A 20,353-nucleotide genomic window follows, 5' to 3' on the forward strand; every position below is an offset into this window, starting at 1 on the left:
ACTCTTACCAAGTTTGAAGGATCGCTTCAAACGGAGTGCAAAAAATTGCTTCAAAGAGAATATGCCTTTCTGAAAGTCTAGATTAGATTTCCAATCTACTGCTCTACTACTGCTTTTATTTTGTAAGAAGTACCTTGCACAATGGCACTGGCATAAATCATGTGAAGCGAGTTCACACATTCTGGTGCACACGACTAGGCTAGGAACACTTCAAAAATGCAGTGACCAAACTTTGCAAAGACCAAGGAACACTTGAATAAAAAACTATCCATAGCTGAGGGAAATGTACGCAGACGAAGGAAACTATGAATCCCACGACATCCTGTGGCTTCAAGTATCCACAGGCTTATAAATCCCACGTTGTGTACAGTATCTCAATAGCTCAATAAATGAAGTTACAGTTAACAATAATTTTTCTGAACGGTACTCAATGCACAAAATTGATGCATCATACATACAGCAAAATTTTCATATCTACATTTTAGAAGGACTAATAATACGCATACACCAAGAGAGTTTGATAGATGCAGAAAACTACACATCTAGAAAAGACGCTGTAAGTATACAAGAGACAATGATAGTTCATCAATACACATCCATCACAAGTGTAGTGTGTGCGTCGCACAGGACTGTGCTCGTGCGGACGCGTGTGTAGATAGATAGATAAATAGATAGAGAAAGGTAGTCCATCAATACATACATCGTGTTTGTGCATGCACGCACACACACGTAGCCAGAGAGAGAGAGAGAGAGAGAGAAAGAGAGAGAGAGAGAGAGAGAGCGCGCTAGTGACATTTTTTCTACCCCAACTTCAATAAAAGAAACACTGCTTTGTACCATAAATGCTCTTTACTACAGCATGACAGACACACTACAAAGGTTATCAACAACACAAGTACTGCTATTTTGTTGTTCATTCAAGCGTCTTGGGCACAAGAATGACAATATACAGCCTGGATATATCTATGATCTTTGAAATGTATTGAAGTTGCTGTCTCCTATTGATCGCTCAATAAAGTTTGTGCGCCTTCTCACGCTTTCTTCTACAGAGGCACTGCCCCCTTCCGCTGCCCCATAGATGTTTTTTGCAGTCACGTGAAGGAAGTTTTTACCACTAGAGGATGAAAACCTTCTTGCTTCTTCAAGTTGGTCAGCATCAGAAGCTTTCTTCAAACGATGCCACCGCTGTTCTTCATGAACCTCAGCATCATTTTGCATTTCTCTGAGTCGTGCAGCCCTTTCTTCCTCTGAAAGTTTTCCAGCTTGATGTTTCATCCTCTGCTTGTTCCATTCCTTGTGATTGGAATAGACACTCTTCTCAGGATAAACTTGTTTGGATACCTGTCCTTCCGAATCTTCACCTTTCTTCTCAGCATATGCACTTTTAAGATATTCCTTATCTTCTCTTGCTCTTCGTTTATGCCTCTCAGGCTTAAAAGAATCAGGACTGTCATGTCTTCTTCTAGGACTGTCATGTCTGCTTCTAGGACTGTCACGTCTTCTTTTAGGACGGCCATGTCTCCTTCTAGGTGGATTGTTATCCCTTAAGCTTGGCTTTGCCATTTCACTTTCTTTCTTAGACGATCTTCTGCCCCTTGCTGATTCATCCCCGCTGAGGCGATTATCCTTGATTTTTTCCCTCTTATCTGAATTTTCATTGTTGATATAAGTGCCTATAGTTTCCCTACTATGGCCAGAGTTGTCTGAGTGCTGCCTCTTCCTTTTCTTCTCCTTCTGTTCTCGATTTTGTTTATGCCCTCGTTTCTCCTCTTTCTTTGAAAACTTCTCCTCAACCTGGTTCAAAAAATAGAAACCGCAAATCGTTATTGCATTGTATGAAAAACGATGTCAAACACCTCTTACCTCAAATGTTTGCATGCTAAGTGATGGATTCTGTACCGGGCACACACAAGATTTGGAGGATCCCACGCAAGTCAATATATGAAAGGAATCCTATGCTAGTTCTTTAGCTACCATGCTTCTTCCTTTCATAGCAAGAGAGAGACATCTTTAAGTGTAAAATATTTGCCATGAAACAGGAAGAAAGGTGCACAATGGGTTGCCCACATCCATTCCATGGCTCCACACATCTCTTTTTTTCCCCTTGCGTAGATCCTTTCGTAGTAGCAACTTGAGTGCCCACTGAAAGGTGGCTTGGTCTCCCACCTGAAGGCAGTACAATTATGGCCGCAAACGGCGGCCCGGATGCCGCCAGGGAGCCTGCGGGGATTTGAACTTGCGACCTTCCCCTTCTTGGTCACAAACCCACACTGCTGGGCTACACACCCATTGGCGGCTCCACGCATCTCTCCTTGACTGCTCTCAGCTCATCTCCCACTCTGTCTCCCTACCTTCCTGCCTCTCTCTGTGTCTCTCTCACCTCATCTTACTCTCTCTCTCTCTCTCTCTCTCTCTCTCTCTCTCTCTCTCTCTCCTTGTCTACTATCTCTCTCTTTCTCTCTTACTATGTTTGCTTTTATTATTCCTTTACATTAGGTGGCATGTCATTATCTCTCTCTGCCTAACTTGGGCAATGCTTGACTGACTCCTATCTGGACTGTCCAGTGCCCGACAAATGTCTAAAAAGCGTCCTGACACCCTGTCCATCATTACATCTTGCAAGTGGGTTACATGAACTGTGCGGAACTAGCACCACAGGACCATACGGGAGTTGCACGACATGACTTGACTACCCTGGCAACTCGCGAGCTCACAAAATGCAGTGAGTGCCTTGCGCTTAACTGTTTTGAATCAGAAATTATAAATCAATCCACCCGAACTTTCTAAGGTTTCTAAGATGAAGATCCGTCTTCAATGTGTCCTACACAATACAAAAATGAATTTCCCGAATCAAACCCAACTCTCCACTCTGATCAAGTCTCTTTATGTCAATAAATAGAAAGTGGCAAGACTTCCGACTACAACAGCTTCAGCATACATAACACTATATTTTGACAATATACTGACTGCACATAGTAGATTTGCATATGCCTGAAAACAGCACACTTAACGGCAACAAATAAATAATGTAATTATCTACTCAAGTTCTACTTTTGAATGCATACCGATTTCTTTATCATGTCCATTTTCACTGGATTGTTCTTTATTTGCGCAAGAGCTGCTTGTTCTTGCTGCCTTATCAGTAAGAGAGGATCAGAATGAAGTTTGCGCCATGTATCATTAGTGGATTGTGGCTTCTCTTCAACAAAAAGTGCACCAGGTGCTGTGGCAGCCTGTTCAACACATAACCATTGGAACACTTAGCATTACTTACTTTGAACCTTCAATATTAAACCCAAACTTTTTCCAGAAGTCAACTACTTCTATGCCAGACTTGACCATAAGTAGTCAAGGATTCTGTGTAGCCTTACCTGCTATCCTCAAACTCACCCTCGATGTTCATTGCAGCATTTGATCATTTCAAATCAAAATTCCCATTCTGAGCTTAGAATACACTTGTGTCTCTTGCCAACAAGGCAGCCCATTCCCCTTTCCCTCTCTCTCCAGCTAATCCAATAAATCACACTTAAGGCAAAAAAAGCAAGAAAATAGGAAGCTGGAGGAAGGACAGCAGAAAAGGAAAAGCAATGGGAGTTAGGCAAGGAGTAGGGTGGGTACACATGCTGCAAGCATATACCCCACAGCAGTGTGTGCATAGCACCTTGTGAACAAGCAAGAGCAAAGATTGCAGGTGGGTGCATGCTGCTGTGATGGCTCCAGGGATGGGGCTCATGAACAGCACGGTACGCAGTGTGTCCAAGTTTTGCACTTTACAAGCACAACAAAAGGTTTCGCGTTACTCCCCACTTAAGTCTATGACCATGCAAGAGACTAACAAGATGAGGTAGCAAGGTGCATACCTCATGCCAAGATAGATAAGGTCCTTTGTAGATTTGAAAGATAGCAAAATAGCAAGTAATAATACCTTTGCAACCTCGTTTTCACTTTTGTTTGCTTCAATTGGCTTTCCAAGCAAATAGTCATCTGTGGAGCTCTTCCCAACTGCTAAACCAGAATCATAAAGAAACTCTAGGCGTTCCTGCTTCCTACAATATAATAAAAATAAAACAAACAAACGATTAAACGGGGATAAAAGGGTGGGGCAGGCATGAGAATCAACTTATCTCTACCTTGTGAACATAGATACAAAGTCAGCACCATATATAAATAATAAAACCTTTACAAAATGGATGGTGAAATTCAGACGTCATCTCCACCATAACAAAGGACATACGAATCTTCAAAGATTCACATATGTGAGTTCTTTATTTACTTTTGAAGAGAGCTTTCTTCTTGAAAGTGTTTTGAAATGTTCTTTACACAATGCTCCAAAGTTTGTTTACGATCCTTTTTCCTAGCAAAGAGGATCACAGGAATATGCAACTAACAAACTAGCTAGTTACTACATGGCTTGTATTATGGTATTTGTTAGGAGTTCTTCAAGTGTTACCAGACGAGTGTCTCACCAACTAAAGATATGTTCAACAGACACCCAACCTTACCTTGAAAATCAACTTCCCTTCAAAGCCAACACTAGATGAAAGGATCCCCTTATCTTGAGTCCTCATGTACCCTTGTTCCTATGGAGCAACAAACATCCCCTCTGAACCAACCCACAAACAAGTTAAGCACAACTCAGAAACAACTTCAATAATCCCAAGAAAGGATCCACTATACATCATGATTATCACTCCAGTCCCCTCAAAAGTAAAGAAAATTCAAAGGTCATGATAGAGGTGAGAGTCTTAATGTACACCACCACCCCCCAAACTCCAAGTTAACTGCATGTGTCTCAGTCCAATGGAATGGATACACTTTGATCTAACGGCAATTGATCCTAGATTTGCTGAAGAACAAGTTGCCTTGTCTAAATAGTGAAAACTAAACCACCCTTATGCACCACGGATAACCACCGGAGCTAGAAGTCAGTGAATGATAATGATTAAGTGGTGTGGCCAATTTATGATTGGATTGTATTGGTCCAAGAATTTTCATTACAATCGAACCTCTTATGATTTTCAAGTTATTCCAGAGAAAAAAAGTACTAGTTTCTTCGCAACCTTTTCCTCCTCCTCTTGCTAAGTTTGCTATGTGGCTCATTTTAAAGAGTAATTGTCCTTTCTTCTTGGGCTCAAATTGCTGAGCCAAAACAAAAGTTTCATCAAAAGCACGAGACTTACGCATGAACTCATAACATTCTACTCCTGACTCTTGTTCGATTTCTACAATTGGACTCCAAGCAACATGTTGTACAAGACTGAAAAACTAGTCCACTAATCTCAGTTCTAGCCTCTAGGGTGATGTTGGTCATGAGAAAATACACTCTCCACTCCTTCCAGGATTCTAGGTATGTTAATCCTCAATGTAAATCGAGAAATTGGGAAAATTATGGCAATTGGAACAATGTAGAGAAAAGGCAAATTGAGTTTAAAAAAATGACAAATTCGTAAATTTTGAAAAATTTGGGAAGAATTGAAATTAGGCAAAATTGAGGAAAGTAGAAAAAATGTAGGATACCATGTCCAGAAAAGAACATTGAAGATAAGTTAGATCGGATCTATCTCAGTACAAAACTTAAACTCAAACTGGACAAAAACAGAGATGGAGAGCAACATTGTGTTATTGTTGTGCTCCCATGAAAGGAGCTTCGATGGCTGATCTAGAATTGCTAAGATAGAAGTCCATAAGATAATAGAAGCTAGGGTACAATAGACACTAAAACAGATAATTGTTGTATTGATGATTTAAAGTATAACTATGTACATAGCCTATGTCAAGTGCATCCCGCACTTGGCTGCCACGTGGACATATCTGTACAGACCTCTAGTGGAAACTGGTCCCTTGTGAGCCCCAGTCCCGGACGAGTCAGCCAAGGTTTGTCACCATTTAGCCACCCAAGTGGTCTTCCTCTATTTTTGTTCCAAGGTGCGGGAGGCCAGGGAGCTTCGTCTTACCCGTACTGAGGCCAAGACTCGCGTCACCTACAAGAGGCCAGGCCTCGCGTCACCCGTAATGTGGCCAGGATGCGGAACCCATTGTCAAGGATCCCAGTTTAGACTTCCCATTGAGCCAATTCCATGATCGGGAAGACCTGCTATTTACAGGTTCTAGGAACGGGAGATATTTCCATCTCTACCTGTTTGAAATTGTTTTCGTCGTGTGGCTTGTTTTTGTGTGAATGCCTGTTATGACGTGTCCAGTTCACGGGCCGGGGACGCCCACCCTTGAGCCGTGTGAATGCCCTGTATTTTGACATGGTTTGTGGCATGTGAACAGGTGGTAAGTATTCATTTAACCCTTGTTTATTATTGCAAAGGTTTCCTAACCTTAGGAGCTCACATTTATTAAAGCTGGACACCGGCCACCGGCTCAGTGCTCGGGGCCCAAGGTCCCAAACGTTGGGCACCCACACGAAGTAAACTTCAAAGAAACTGCTAAAAAATTGTTAGGTAAAGATGCCACATTCTCACCAACTTTCTGCTTTACCTCATCCCATTCCTTCCGCACATCTACTTCAAAGTTTGCGGGTAGAAACTTCTTGTTGAACAAAGTCTTGAAGTCGATCCATGAAGCTTTGACTTTTCGGAGTAGTCATCACCTATCAAATTGCTTGACAAAGGATAAAGCTTTTTGGATATCCCACTTTCGTCTGAGAGAGTGGACCTAGGGATAGCCTCCCTGTTTCCTCCATGAGAAATAGACCGGGTAACTCCGGATCCTTCTACAATGGTGACTCCTTTGGCCTGAAGATAGGCTTTAGCGTGTAGTGATAGATTCAACCACGTGTCCAAGAGATATAGCTACAGAGATAAGGGGGAAGGAGAGATGGGTATAGGGGTTTTACATAGTTGAGAGGGAAACAGGCCCCGCCCCCTTTTCAGGAATTTATTTCGTGAACAATCCACGGGCTCTTCCAAGACAAGACCAATACAACAAATGAATACAATATCAAACAAGAGTGCCGATGTCGAGGTCGCGTGCTCTCAAATACCCATGAGTGTCTCCACCAAAACCGGACAAGAATCTCAAAGAGGCTCACACCAAGATGGTGGCTACAAGGCTGTACAAGAGTCGGTTCAATGCGGCGGAGGTACTTTGAAGGCGGCAGCACTTTTAGGTGGCACAAGTAGGCGCAGCACAAGGCAAAGAGAGAGAGAGAGAGAGAGAGAGAGAGAGAGAGAGAGAGGGGCAAAAACAGGCGCTAATAGGCAGCGGCACAAACATATGAACAAGTGGCGGCGAAAGCGGCTCTAGGGCGACGGCGGCGCTAGCAAGCAGGGCACGAACTGAGGGTGGAGAAGGAGATAATAATGATGATGATGATGTAGCTCCTCGAATCTCCCAAGGTGGTTCTCCCCAAAAATTCTATGAATTTCCAAGAGGGTCTTATATACCTAAAAAGGGAGGGGGGAGAGAGAGAGAGAGAGAGAGAGAGAGAGAGAGAGAGAGAGAGAGAGAAATGAAATGAAATGAAATGTTATATTAACGTCTTCAAAAGGCCATAATGACCTATGAGACCAAAAGTTACATCATGGTGGATCTGATACAATGTCTGGATAAAAAAACCCAGAAAATGAAAAATAAAGATGATACTACTGGCACCTAGAAAATGAAACTGGAACTGGAAGGTACACTATGGAGGTACCTTCATCTCATAATATGTGCCGCATCGGACACTGGCGGATCTCCTCAATATCCTCTGTGGTCAGCACCCTGACTGGGTGTCTCGCATGCCTCGCAAGAATAATCCGAATCTGCCGCTGCAACCTCCGTCTATGCTGGGATGCCCTCCTCCGTGGTCGTGGGCGTCTGGACCACCCAAGCTCAATCGCACGATCAATCAGTGTACCCCTGGTGTGGGCAGTATCCATGTCCTGCTGCTGCTGTGGTCCATCTGGCGCAGTGATGGCCGGACTAAAGAAGTCTGTAATGTGCCTCTGAGTCTGGCTCTCTGTGCGCCTAAGCAGGCTATCTCTATGTCTCCGCAGCTCAAGCAAGAACAATCCCAAACACCTCTGGTCCTGGTACCCCATGACTCTGGAAAGTGGTCCAAAACCCTCTCTGAATAAACAGTGGAAACGACCACGTATCTCATAGTATGCAGTACAATGGCATATATAATGCAGCTCTGTCTCTGGCTCCCCATGGCATACTCGGCATATCCTGGCCTCAGCTGGTATACCTCTATATCAGGGGGGGGGGGGGTCCCTGCTTTTTGCCAAACCTTGCTTTTACTTTGCCTTTTTGCTTTTCTTTTCTTTTTTTAATATTTTAATAATAGTCAAAAATAGCCAAAGTTCTTGATTTGTGCTTTTGTAGCTTCAAGGCCTTGCTTTTTGGCCCTGGAGCTGCTTTTTGGAAAAGCGGCTTTTAGCTTTTTGATCCAATTCAATGTCCTCTTTCCAATGGTGCCCTCAATTCTCAGTCAACATAGTTTGACTTTTTGTTTTTTCTTGCTTTGTGACCTAGATTGGTGCTTTTTCTTGTGCCAGCTTTAGGAACCATCAACCTGTCCATGAGTCCAGGCATGAGTTCCATCCTGTGAAAAGAGCTCAAAGGGCCAAATAGTTACAATGCCCATGGTGAACAAGATTCACGCAGGGACCCTTTTGTGAATGCAATAGGACACATGCCTCCGTGCCACACGTTTGTCGCCAAGGACATATGCATGTACCTGCTTGCCCCATTGAACAAGGGGAAGAGAAAACTGGAAAATGTAAGAATATGTAGCAAAAATGAAGACAAGATCTGAAAACTCCAAGAGCAAGTGCACAGCAGAAAAACGCAGAACTCAGAGAGAGAGAGAGAGAGAGAGAGAGAGAGAGAGAGAGAGAGAGAGAAGCGTATAACTCTGCTATATACACAAGAAAATCCCGCAATACAATATGTAGAGTGTGGGGAGAAAGGGGCTATTATATATGGCCCCATGCTGCTGATTAGCCAGTAATAAACAGCCGACAGGAGCAATAAATGCCCACGACCAGCACAGGGTGCAGTCGGCCAGTACAAGAGCAGTTGGCCAAGTGTTGGACAGCAATTGGGAGAGAATCCACCAGTCGGCCAGCACATAGAGGTAGCCGACAGTCCTCCCACACCCAGAATGAAATGCAAAAAAATAGGAAAAATATGGAAAGTGAGAAAAATGAGAAAACACCTCAATCGGGCGAGCACACCGCCCTAGTGTAAATATACAGACAGGAGATGATTGCTAACACCCCCTCTCAGCTCCTGGATATGGAACCAACCCCAGTGAGCTGGAGTGCCGCCGGAGCATAGCCTGAGGTAGACTTCATGGACAAGTCCGCTGCATTGTCCTCCGTCGAACAATAAAGAAGTAAGATTTCACCAGCCAAGATCTTCTCACGAACAAAGTGATATTGTTTCTCTATGTGCTTGGTCTGGGCATGGAAGACCGGGTTCCGAGCAATAGCTATACAGCTTTGGTTATCGCACCGGATGACCGTGGGCTCCTTCTGTGGAAACCCAATCTCGCCAAGCAACCTCCGTAGCCACACAACCTCGCAAGCAGCACCACAAGCAGCCCGGTACTCCGCCTCTGTCGATGACAAGGCAATAGTTGGCTGCCTCTTACTACTCCATGAAACCGCTCCTGAGCCGAGGGAAAAACTATAGCCTGATGTGGATCTCCTCATGTCTGGATCTCCTCCCCAATCTGAGTCACTCCAACCTTGGAGTCTGACTCCATCCTTCAATCCCCCTCCTATGTAAAAGAGTCCAAGATCCTTCATACCACGCAGATACCGCAAGATCTGCAATCCTGCGTCCCAATGAGACTTCAACGTCGTCTGCATGAATGAGCTCAATAGCCCCACAAAAAAGCTCAAGTCCAATCTGGTGTTCAGCCCAACCACATCAATGAACCAACCAGCTTCCGGTATAGAGAGACATCAACTGGCTCACAAGGATCATTCACTGTAAGATTTGTGTTCGGGTCCATCTCGGCGACGTGATAGGCTAGCAGTTCTCCATCCCAAAGGCCTCAAGCAACTCATGAACATACCGCTGCTGAAAGACAAAGAACCCCCTCTAGGTCTGCCAAATCTCCAATCCCAAGAAGAAGTGGAGTAAGCCTAAGTTAGTCATCTCAAACTCCTTTGACAAGGTAGCCTTCGTCATTGCAATGTGCTCCACATGACCGCCGGTGAGAATGAGGTCATCCACATAAAGGATGATCAGCGTGACCATACCACGTTCCCGAAAGAGATATAGGTTGGGATCTGCAACCGATCTCTGAATTCCAGCCCGTAGAAAGAAGGAATCAATCTTCTGACTCCAAGCCCTGGGAGCCTATTTAAGACCATACAAGACCTTCCGTAACCTGTAAACCATCCCCTGTGATCCTGGAACCTCAAAGCCTGGAGGCTTCTCAACATACACCTTCTCCTGCAGGTCACCATAAGGAACGCAGATTTAACATCCATCTAATATACGGGCCACCGCTGAGAGAAGAAGCAAGGGCAAGAACGGTCCGAATCGTAGTCATACTCGCTGTCGGTGCAAAGGTATCCTCATAGTCGATGCCAGGTCGCTGAGCATAACCCTTGGCCACAAGTCTGGCTTTGTGTTTGTCCACCGACCCATCTAACATATACTTGGTCTTAAAGACCCACTTGACACCAATGACAAACCATTTCGACGGCCTCGGTACCAACTCCCAAGTGTTATTCTTCTCAATGGCATCCAGTTCCACCTGCATGGCTTTCCTCCAAGTATCCTATGCAAGGGCTTCCTTGACGGAAGTGGGCTCTTTGTCCCGCATGATACGAGACATCAAAGTATAGTTTACCTGTAAAAGCTCCGCTGAATGACTTTTATCACGGACTTTGTGCGATCTTCGAGGTCCGTCCTCTGTGGTCCATTCGGAGGGAAGCTCCATGACACCAAACTCCCGAAGGGTATCCACCAACCACCTAGGTACTTGAACAGAACGGGGAGCCTCCTGCTGCGGGGGATCATCTCTTGTTGCAAGCTCAACCTCCTGAACTGACTGAGGTTGGCTAGCTCGAACAATCGACTGGGAATCATCATCAGAATCCTCTCTGTCTCCAAGAAGTGGCGGCTCATCAACAGTGGAAACCGGAACATGCTCATCAAAAACCACATCCCTGCTGACAACAACCTCATTCCTCTCTGGATCATATAACCTGTATCCCTTGGAAAGAGAGTTATATCCCACAAAGACAAGCTTTTGGGACTTTGAGTCGAGCTTCCCCCTCTGCTTCTTTGGAATGTGAACATATGCATCGCTCCCAAACACATGGAAATTGGAGACATTAGGTTTCCTACCAAAATATGCCTCAAAGGGAGTCATGTTCGGTACTGAAGTCGTCGGAGACCGGTTGAGGATATGGACAACCGTAGCCGCAGCCTCTCCCCAAAGTGGGCGAGGAAGATCACGATGCTCCAGCATCGTTCTCGCCATCTCCACCACAGTCCTGTTCTTACGTTCAACTACTCCATTCTCTGACGGCGAACCTATATTGACCAACTCCCTCTTGATGCCATGTTCCGCACAAAATCTCACGAAAGCATTGGAAGAAAATTCACCTCCTTTGTCAGCCCGAAGAGTCTTCACATGTAAGCTAGACTCTTTCTCCACCATTACATGCCACTCCTTGAATCGAGCAAAAGCTTCGTCCTTCTGTGAAAGGAAATAAACCCATGTGAATCTAGAACAATCATCAACAAGCAACATAAAGTATAAAGAACCTCCCAAGGATGCGCTATCTGCATGGGTCCACACAAGTCAATGTGTACCAAGTCCACTGATTTCAAAGTCTGCCTGGAAGCCTGCTTCGGAAAAGATTCCCTGTGCTGCTTACCATGAATGCAAGAACTGCACTGTCCCTGCCTGCTGCCAACCAATGCATGCCGATAGCCACCAACACATGCCGGTAGCTTCCTATACATGCCGGTAGCAACCAATGCATGCCGATAGCAACCTACGTATGCCGATAGAAACCAATGCATGCTGGTAGCATCCAACGCATGCCGGTAGCTTCCTATGCATGCCCGTAGCTTCCTATGCATAAGAGTTTTAAGTATTTATGTTTTTTCTTGGATAGATGGCAAATAACTTGAGACATGATGTTACATGTGAAGGAGGAGTCGATATCCCAATAATATTTGTAAGTATATATTAGCCTCAAATTGTATCTTATCTTTTAATTAAAGAAGCTTATCTTAAATAACAACTTTCTAAAATATTCATTTGTTTATATGTCTATACCTTGAAGCAATGGACCGCCCCTACGCAAGAGGAATATGATTTTACATTACAATGGGGTTTGCAAGCTCTATTTGATAGGGTGCAAGATGAAGGATATATTGTTATTTCTGGAGGAGCTACCAAAGGAGGATTATCCTCCAAGGGGTGATGTGAGAGTGCCAGACTCATTTCTCAGAAATGAAGACCAAGATAGTGTTCAGAGTCAGGGCAAGAATGGATTGGGGACTGGAGGGAACAGATGCATAGATCTTATTCTGAGACAGAGTGGTTTTGGAGACCGGGCCAGGCTTTCAAAGAAAAGGGTTGCCAGGGATGGATGGATGACACTGGGACTTCGGGAAAAAGATTGGGATGATGACAGTCATCCAAGAACCGGTTGGAATCCCGTCATCAAGTTTAGCAGAGAGGGATGTCATGTGCATGAAAGATGCCATGGACATTCTCAGGTGCTGGTCCAGAAGAGGCAGCCAGATAAAAGTATGGACCAGATAGAGTTAGGATTTGGAGCACAAGATACACAAGTGGACAAGTGTGGACTCAGAGCAAGGCCTGGAGGGCATGAAGAGGGTGTCCTGTCAGTGCGTTAGAATAAAAGACAAACTGTCGGCTGCTCATAGAGATGGTCTGCTGAACCAGAGGACAGGGCGGCTGCAGGCGCATCATGACTAGGGAAGAGATCCAATCGGGCAGCGCTGAAGAGCATTTAAAGCATAAATGACTGGCAGACCAGCCGTCGGCCAGTATACCAAGTGTCTAAGAACCCTATAAAAGGCAAAGTGTACTCGTAGTTTGAACCATTCTCTCCCTTATGGAGTGGATCAAGTTTTAGGACAGATTTTGGGTGTGTTACACCTTTTGTATGAGGGCAGCCTAGGGCTGCAGATTTAGGTACCTTTTTGTACCATTAGAATATACTGAATTTCCAGCATCTCTCTCTCTCTATATACTCTCTCTTCATGTCTGCGTTTTTGCATCAGCATGTTTCCAGGAGTGTTTAGGGCTGAAAGAAGATCCCCAGAGCTTCCACGTGTTACAGCTGAAATTTGAGAAAGCACGACTCCGTAAGAGGCCATGAGAGAAGGGAGTATGCCCTAAGCTCTCTACTAGGTATTATAGGCCTTTTAAGATGATTAAGTAGATCAATGAGGTTGCTTTCCGGCTTGCATTGCCTAATCATTGGAAGATTCACCATGCCTTTCATGTGAGTCTATTGTGCAAGTATGTGGGGCCAGAGGCAAAAGAACTTATCACAGAGGAGCCGCCAGAGGTTGATGAGCTAGAGGAAGTTCTTCAACTTGAACAAATTGAGTTTCACAAGGAAAGAAAGCTACCTACCGGTAAGCTTTCCAAGAGATACCTTGTGAAGTTCAAGAACTATTTGCATATCGAGGCAAAGTGCCACAAAATTTCTCACAGCTTCTATTTTTTCTATAGCACGTGTGTGGCATGTGGAGCCTAACATGACATACATGTATGGCTAGTGGAGCCTGACATGGTATGTCTGTATGGCATATGGAGCTTGACATGACAGTACATGTATGGCTCATGGTGCTTGACATGATAGTACACGTGTGGCTTGTCGAGCCTGACATGGTGTACATGTATGGCTCATGGAGCCTGACATGATGTGATTCCCTAGGACTAGCTATCCTAGAGATCTTCTATATTTATGTTCTGGGAAGGTTTCGGAAGGATCATGAGCCCTAGACATTTTAGCTGATACAATTGGGCAGATGGGTGTTTCTTCCACTCTAGTTGCACTCATGTGTGTGCATGACTTTGATTTTACCTTTGGATGACTTATCTTGTTTGCCTGGACAATGCCTGAGATTTCTGCCTGCAATGTCCATGGGGCTGGGGACGCCTAGGCACCCTGTGGACGTGTATGTGCACACCTGTTTCGGATTGACAGGTGGTCTACATGTGTTTTGCAAGTGGTAAATGTCCCCAAAAACCCAATTTACAGCTTTATGATTTCACACACTAATAATTATGGATGCAGATTCACACTTATAAGTGACCAGACACTTATAAGTTGTACAAACTGGACAAGACATATTTAATACATGTGGCAGCCATAAAGTCGGCACCGGACCTGATTTGTACCAAACCCTTGTAGTAGGCGTCTCCTTCTAGACCAGAAAAGCACACGCTTGAGCTATTTTCGGCAGGAAGTCTCTATTATGGGGGGAACACTCCAGATTGTTCGTGAGTGTATAGTGTGCTAGAAAGTCACGTTTGACAAGCACAAGACACCTAATTTGCTTCAACCCTTATCCATTCCGCAGTAACCATGGGAAAGCATTGCCATGGATTTCATTATGGATTTGCCGAGATCAACACATGGTAATGATGCAATATGGACCATCATTGATCGTTTTAGCAAACATGCACATTTTTTTCCTTAGAGGAAAACCATCAAGTTGTTTTTGGCTCAGATTTTCAAACATCATGGCATGCCCAAGTCTATTGTGGGGATAGAGATCCTCGGTCTACCAATTTATTTTGGCGGGCATTGTTTGATAACATGGACACAAAGCTGAGTTTTTCATTAGCTTATCATCCGCAAACAGATGGTCAGAGTGAAATTGCAAATTCAGCTGTACTTGACTTGCTCAAGTGTTATGTATCTGAGCAGAAGCCAGATTGGGAAAAGTATTTGCCATTGGTTGAATTTGCGTACAATAACATTGTGCATTCTTCAACAAATAAGGCTCCATTTGAGATAGTCTATGGCAAGGTGGTGCTTTCACCTATCTTATGAACAAAAGATGAAATCTTTGCGACAGATGAGTATGTCCGAGATTTGGATACTGCGTTTGCACAAGTTAAGCAAAAAAAGGCAACTGACAAGCACAGGCGAGCGGTTATTTTCAAAGAAGGTGATTGGGTATTACTTAAATTTAAGAAACCACGTCTTCGGAAGCGGCCAGGCAAAGAAGGCCGATTTCCTAAGCTTTCAAACAAGTATTATGGGCCATTCCACATCTTGCAGAAGATAAATGAAGTGGCTTATAGATTGGTATTACCAAATCACTGGAAAATACATAATGCTTTTCATGTCAGCTTGCTGAGGCCATATGTGGGACCACCTCCTATGGAACCAATTTTGGAAGATCCACCAGAGGTGGATGAACTTGAGGAGGTACTGCAACTTGAGCAGATAGTTTTTCATAAAGAGCATAAGCATGCAGCAAGCTAGTACGCAGGTATCTTGTGAAGTTTAAAAACTATTCGGCTATGGATGGACAAGGATTATTTTGCGGATTATCCAGAGCTTCTGAAGGCCTGTTTGGAAGCTTTTCAGTTGCGGTCAACTGCTTAGAAGCCGCGGGGAAAATGTCACAAAATTCCTCACAACTTCTGTTTTTTCTACTGCTCGTGTAGCATGTGGAGCCTGACGTGACGTACATGTATGGCTGGTGGAGCCTGACATGGTGTGTCCTAATGGCATATGGAGCTTGACATGACAGTACATGTATGCCTCATGGAGCCTGACATGATGTGATTCCCTAGGACTAGCTATCCTGGAGATCTTCTGTATTTATGTTCTAGGAAGGTTCCGAAAGGATCATGAGCCCTAGACATTTTAGCTGATACAACTGAGCAGATGGGTGTTTTTTCAAGTCTAGTTGCACTCATGTGTGGGCATGACTACCTGGGCACCCTGTGGACGTGTATGTGCACACCTATTTGGGACTCATAGGTGGTCTACATGTGTTTTGCAAGTGGTAAGTGTCCCCAAAAACCCAATTTACAGCTTTATGATTTCACATACTAATAGTTATGGGTGCAAGTTCACACACACTTATAAGTGACTGGACAACTTATAAGTTATACACACTGGACGGGACACTTAATACATGTGGCAGCCATAAAGTGGGCACCGGACCTGATTTGTACCAAACCCTTGTAGGCGCCTCCTTCTAGACCAGAAAAGCACACGCTTGAGCTATTTTCGGCAAGAAGTCTCTATTATTGGGGGAACACTCCAGATTTACTGTAGGCAACATGCTTTTCTAGTGCATGAGAGCTGGTCGACTAGTTCTACATACTGAAAACAGCCATCTACCGCGACAAACACCCACCAAGTGTATGGAAGATGCTGGCCGGCTCTTACTGGAGGTTTCCCTACTGCTGGTCGATTGATTTACAGCCCTGAAAAGCGGCTGGTCAGGTCCAAAAACAGAAGAGAAAAGCTGGTCGTTTTCATCTGGACAAGTTCACTTCTGCATGGGGGGCTTGCAAGCTTGTGTACTGCTGCTGGACGCTTCTTTTTCTGGTGCTGGTCGACTGCTAAAAACGGCCTCTCAAGGCTGGTCAACTTGTCCTGTGAGCCATACGGGAGGAAGGTGAAGAGGGTTGTTCCGGGCTGATGTGGGAGTGCTATGGGCTGTCCATAGTTGTCCTGTATATGTGCTTGACGCCGGAAGTGCCCTCTTGTGCTGAAGATTATCAACAAAATTCTGCATGTGTTTTTGTTTTGCTTTCACTGTACTGGAAGAGACAGGTGCTAGCCAGTGGAGAATCCCTGGGCACCCATGAAGTTGTATTTGGAAGCAGACTCCTTTTTGGTAATCTAACCATAAAGGGAGAGGGGGAGAGTCAGCCCATCTTTTGGCCCCTAGTGTGGTGTGGTGTGATGTGTAGAGTTGTCATGCATATGTATATCTTTAGTTTTCATGATTGATAAGATTTCCGTGTTATAGTTGCCCTTCCGTTTACACAAAGACTACTTCAAAGACTTCCCACAGCTTCTTCAAGCATATTTGGAGGCTTTTCAATTGAGGTCAACTGTTTAGAAGCCGAGGAGGATGTCACCATTTGGCCGCCCAAGTGGTCTTCCTCTATTTTCATGCCAAGGTACGGGAGGCCAGGGAGCTTCGTGTCGCCCGTACTGAGGCCAGGACTCGCGTCACCTATGGGAGGCCAGGACTCGAGTCACCTACGGGAGGCCAGGACTCGAGTCGCCCGTAGTGTGGCCAGGACGTGGAACCCATTGTAAGGGATCCCAGTTTAGGCTTTCCCATTGAGCCAGTTCCGTGCTCGAGAAGACCTGCTATTTACAAGTTCCGAGAACGGGAGATATTTCCATTGCATAATGCATATGCCTGCATCTCTACCTGTTTGAAACTGTTTTCGCGTGACTTGTTTTCATGTGAATGCTTGTTATGACATGTCCAATTCATGGGCAAGGGATGCCCACCCGTGAGCCATGTGAATGCCCTATATTCTGACATGGTTTGTGGCATGTGAACAAGTGGTAAGTATTGATTTAACCCTTGTTTATTATTGCAAAGGTTTTATAACCTTGGTAGTTCACATTTATTAAAGCTAGGCCCTAGGCACCAGCCACCGGCTCAGTGCCTAGGGCCCAAGGTCAAAAGTGTGGCCAGCCCAAACGCTGGGCACCCACACTGGGCCTCATAAGTGTGTGGACACTAAAAGGAGGTGCCCACCATTAAATATGGTGGACTGTGCCACATAGCAGAGGGAGATTGGACCCCACCACCTCCTCTCCCTCAATCTTCTCTTGCAAGCTGACGCCCATCCCTTTTCCCCCTTCCAGGCTGAAAGTCGACCATCTCTTCTCCTTCCCTATCTGGTTTTGCTGCTGGTCGATTGCTCCATTGTGGACGCCTGATGTGCCTACTATACTGAACCTGCAATGCTCTAGAGACCTGTAACCCGCCTCTGCACCTACTCTACCTGCTGAAACCCTAACTGTACCTACAGTACCCGACTGTACCTGTAGTATTCGACTATACCTACTGTGATTGTACCTCAGTACCCAATTGTACCTGCTGTGCTGTACCCGCCTCTGCACCTGCTGCACCTACTGAAACCTTAATTGTACCTGCTGTGCATGCTGTAACTGCAGTACCCGACTGTACCTGCTGTGATTGTACCTCAATACCCAACTATACCTGCATACCTGCAGTGTTGTACTTATTGTACCTGATTGTACTTGCACGTGCGTGGTCTCGGAACAACAGTTATGTGTTCACACAACTCCAAGTGCATGAGGAGTCGGGGCTGGTTGTATTTACTCATTCGTCGTGTCTGGCTTCAACATTCTTCACTGGTAAATACTTGTTTGGGTAATATGCCTTCATATTATGCATTGCATGGATTATCTGGCTAGCAAATAAAAATACTCCAATAATATACTTCAGTATTGAGAGGGGGGTTGGCCTGTGCGACCCCAATGGCGGTGTACTGTGTGCAGTGCTTCTCTTTTGTAGAGCAATGATGTATCTTTCAGTGATTATGTTTTTTGTGGCTAGTTCATTTTAGTGTTGACGAGCGTATTGTTCACGAGACGGTGCTCAAGGATGTACACACCTAGTCAGTGTAGTTTCAGGGTTCCACTGTAAGCGTCCAAGGTTAGGTGTGCAAGTCCTGTACATGGTCTTGGTCAAGTGTGCAAGTCCCACACATGAAGTAGTGCCAATCCGTACTATGAGTCACCCTCTGGAATGATGACAGGTGTTCCAAGTGTTCAGCTTGTAGCCAGATACCACGCATATAGTTGCATGTAGGAGAAGGGGCCAGCCCTTTGGGCTACCCCAGAAAGGGGTTTGTATCCCTTGCCTAAGAGAAGGGATACGCCTTGTGGACCACCCTTAGGACCAAGAGGCCCATGGCCAATGGCCAATGGCCCAAGAAGGGGCTAAGCCTTGGGGGCCTGGGCAGCCTGTCAGCTAAGCCTTGGTCGGCCAAGCCTTGGAGGCCTGGGCAGCCTGTCGGCCAGCCCATATGGGCTTGGCCAGCCAGCTGTCCAGCCATGGAGGCCAGCCCAGCAGGCAGCCAGCCTCATAGGTGGCCTGGGCAGCCATGTGCAGGCTGGACAGCCCAGCAAAAGGCAGCCAACAGCAATAAATAACAGGTCCTGGAGATGTATTAAACAGGCCAACTTGTCCACCGACCAGCACATGAAAGGTGCTATCAAAGCAAAAGCTAGGAAGTCATTTGGTTATCTTACAATTCACAAGGGGCTGAAGCATTCCAAGCGCCAGGACAGCCAAAGGGAATTCTAAAGCCATGGTGAAGGTTGAAGGTCAAGAGTCAGATCAGAAGATCTACAGATTTGCGTTATTGGAAACATCGAGAAGTCAGATAGACCCTATCTGCCTTCTTAAGGATGCCATCCTTCCTTTTGTGACTACAGGGGTGTTCATTTTTCTTGCAAGCAGTACCTGAAGTTAGTCTTGGCATGGTCATGTGCATAGTAAACTACTTTGGATCCAAACGTACACAATACGCAGCGAAAGTTATATTTATTCGAAAGTATGGTGGACTCTTCTACATAGACCTCTTCTCGCATGAGCACGTGATCCGCTTGTGAAAACAAAAGACAGGGATGAGAAACGTACGGGACGAGGCCTGCTTGCTCCTGCAGAAGGCGGAACTCTTGCGCCTCGCGCTCGTCCTGGATCTGCTTCTTCAACTCCGCCAATTTCCTCTGCTCCGCCTCGTGTTTCTGCTCCGCTTTCCACACGTTCTCGATATTTCGCAGGCTGCCTGTATGCCATCCTTTCTTGTTCAAGAATTTCAGCGCCATTCTACTCGCACAAAGACTGCTAGCAGTGAAGGGAAGGACAACGATTTCAGAAATTCAATCGGGCCGATTAACAATAACAATTGGTTTGTGAGAGGATATTGGGCCGTTCAAGGTTCATACTAGAGTGGCCCAAACCTCACTCTTCCGGCGGGTCAATTGCTAACCGATGTAAAGTGCTTGGGGTAAAGCAATATTGGACTTGCGTGCACTTGCTTGCTACTCTTTGATACATTGATACATACATAGAATAGACATGCATGTCGTGATGACAATTGTCAGTTTTTACATACACACATGTCCGTTCACGTAGTACATACTCATGGCCTCTACACACATGTCCGTTCACGTAGTACATACTCATGGCCTCTATACACATGTTTGTGTCTATACCACATGCACATAGAACACATATAAACACATGTGAATCACACATACACATGCACATAGAATAAGAAAATCATTAATATCTAAAGAAACATGCAAAGAACGTCCTTGCTTTGTAGCGATGAAAAAGACCAATATCCACACACAAAAAACAG

The 20,353-nt window shown here is 45.1% G+C and overlaps 1 protein-coding gene across 1 annotated transcript; it reads right to left on the reverse strand.

Moving 5' to 3' along the window:
* Positions 1–837: 837 nt before the first annotated feature.
* On the reverse strand, positions 838–19,929 carry LOC147605794 (uncharacterized). The gene is made up of 4 exons (XM_086792632.1): positions 19,627–19,929; positions 3,926–4,046; positions 3,066–3,233; positions 838–1,794 (listed from the first exon to the last, which is right to left on the reverse strand). The coding sequence occupies exons 1-4, from the start codon at positions 19,812–19,814 to the stop codon at positions 964–966; spliced, it is 1,308 nt and encodes a 435-aa protein (XP_086648758.1). The 5' UTR covers positions 19,815–19,929; the 3' UTR covers positions 838–963.
* Between the last annotated feature and the right edge of the window lie 424 nt (positions 19,930–20,353).

Source organism: Cibotium barometz, chromosome 58 (genome assembly GCF_041138505.1).
Source record: "Cibotium barometz isolate CiBa-2024 chromosome 58, ASM4113850v1, whole genome shotgun sequence".
Lineage (NCBI taxonomy): Eukaryota > Viridiplantae > Streptophyta > Polypodiopsida > Cyatheales > Cibotiaceae > Cibotium > Cibotium barometz.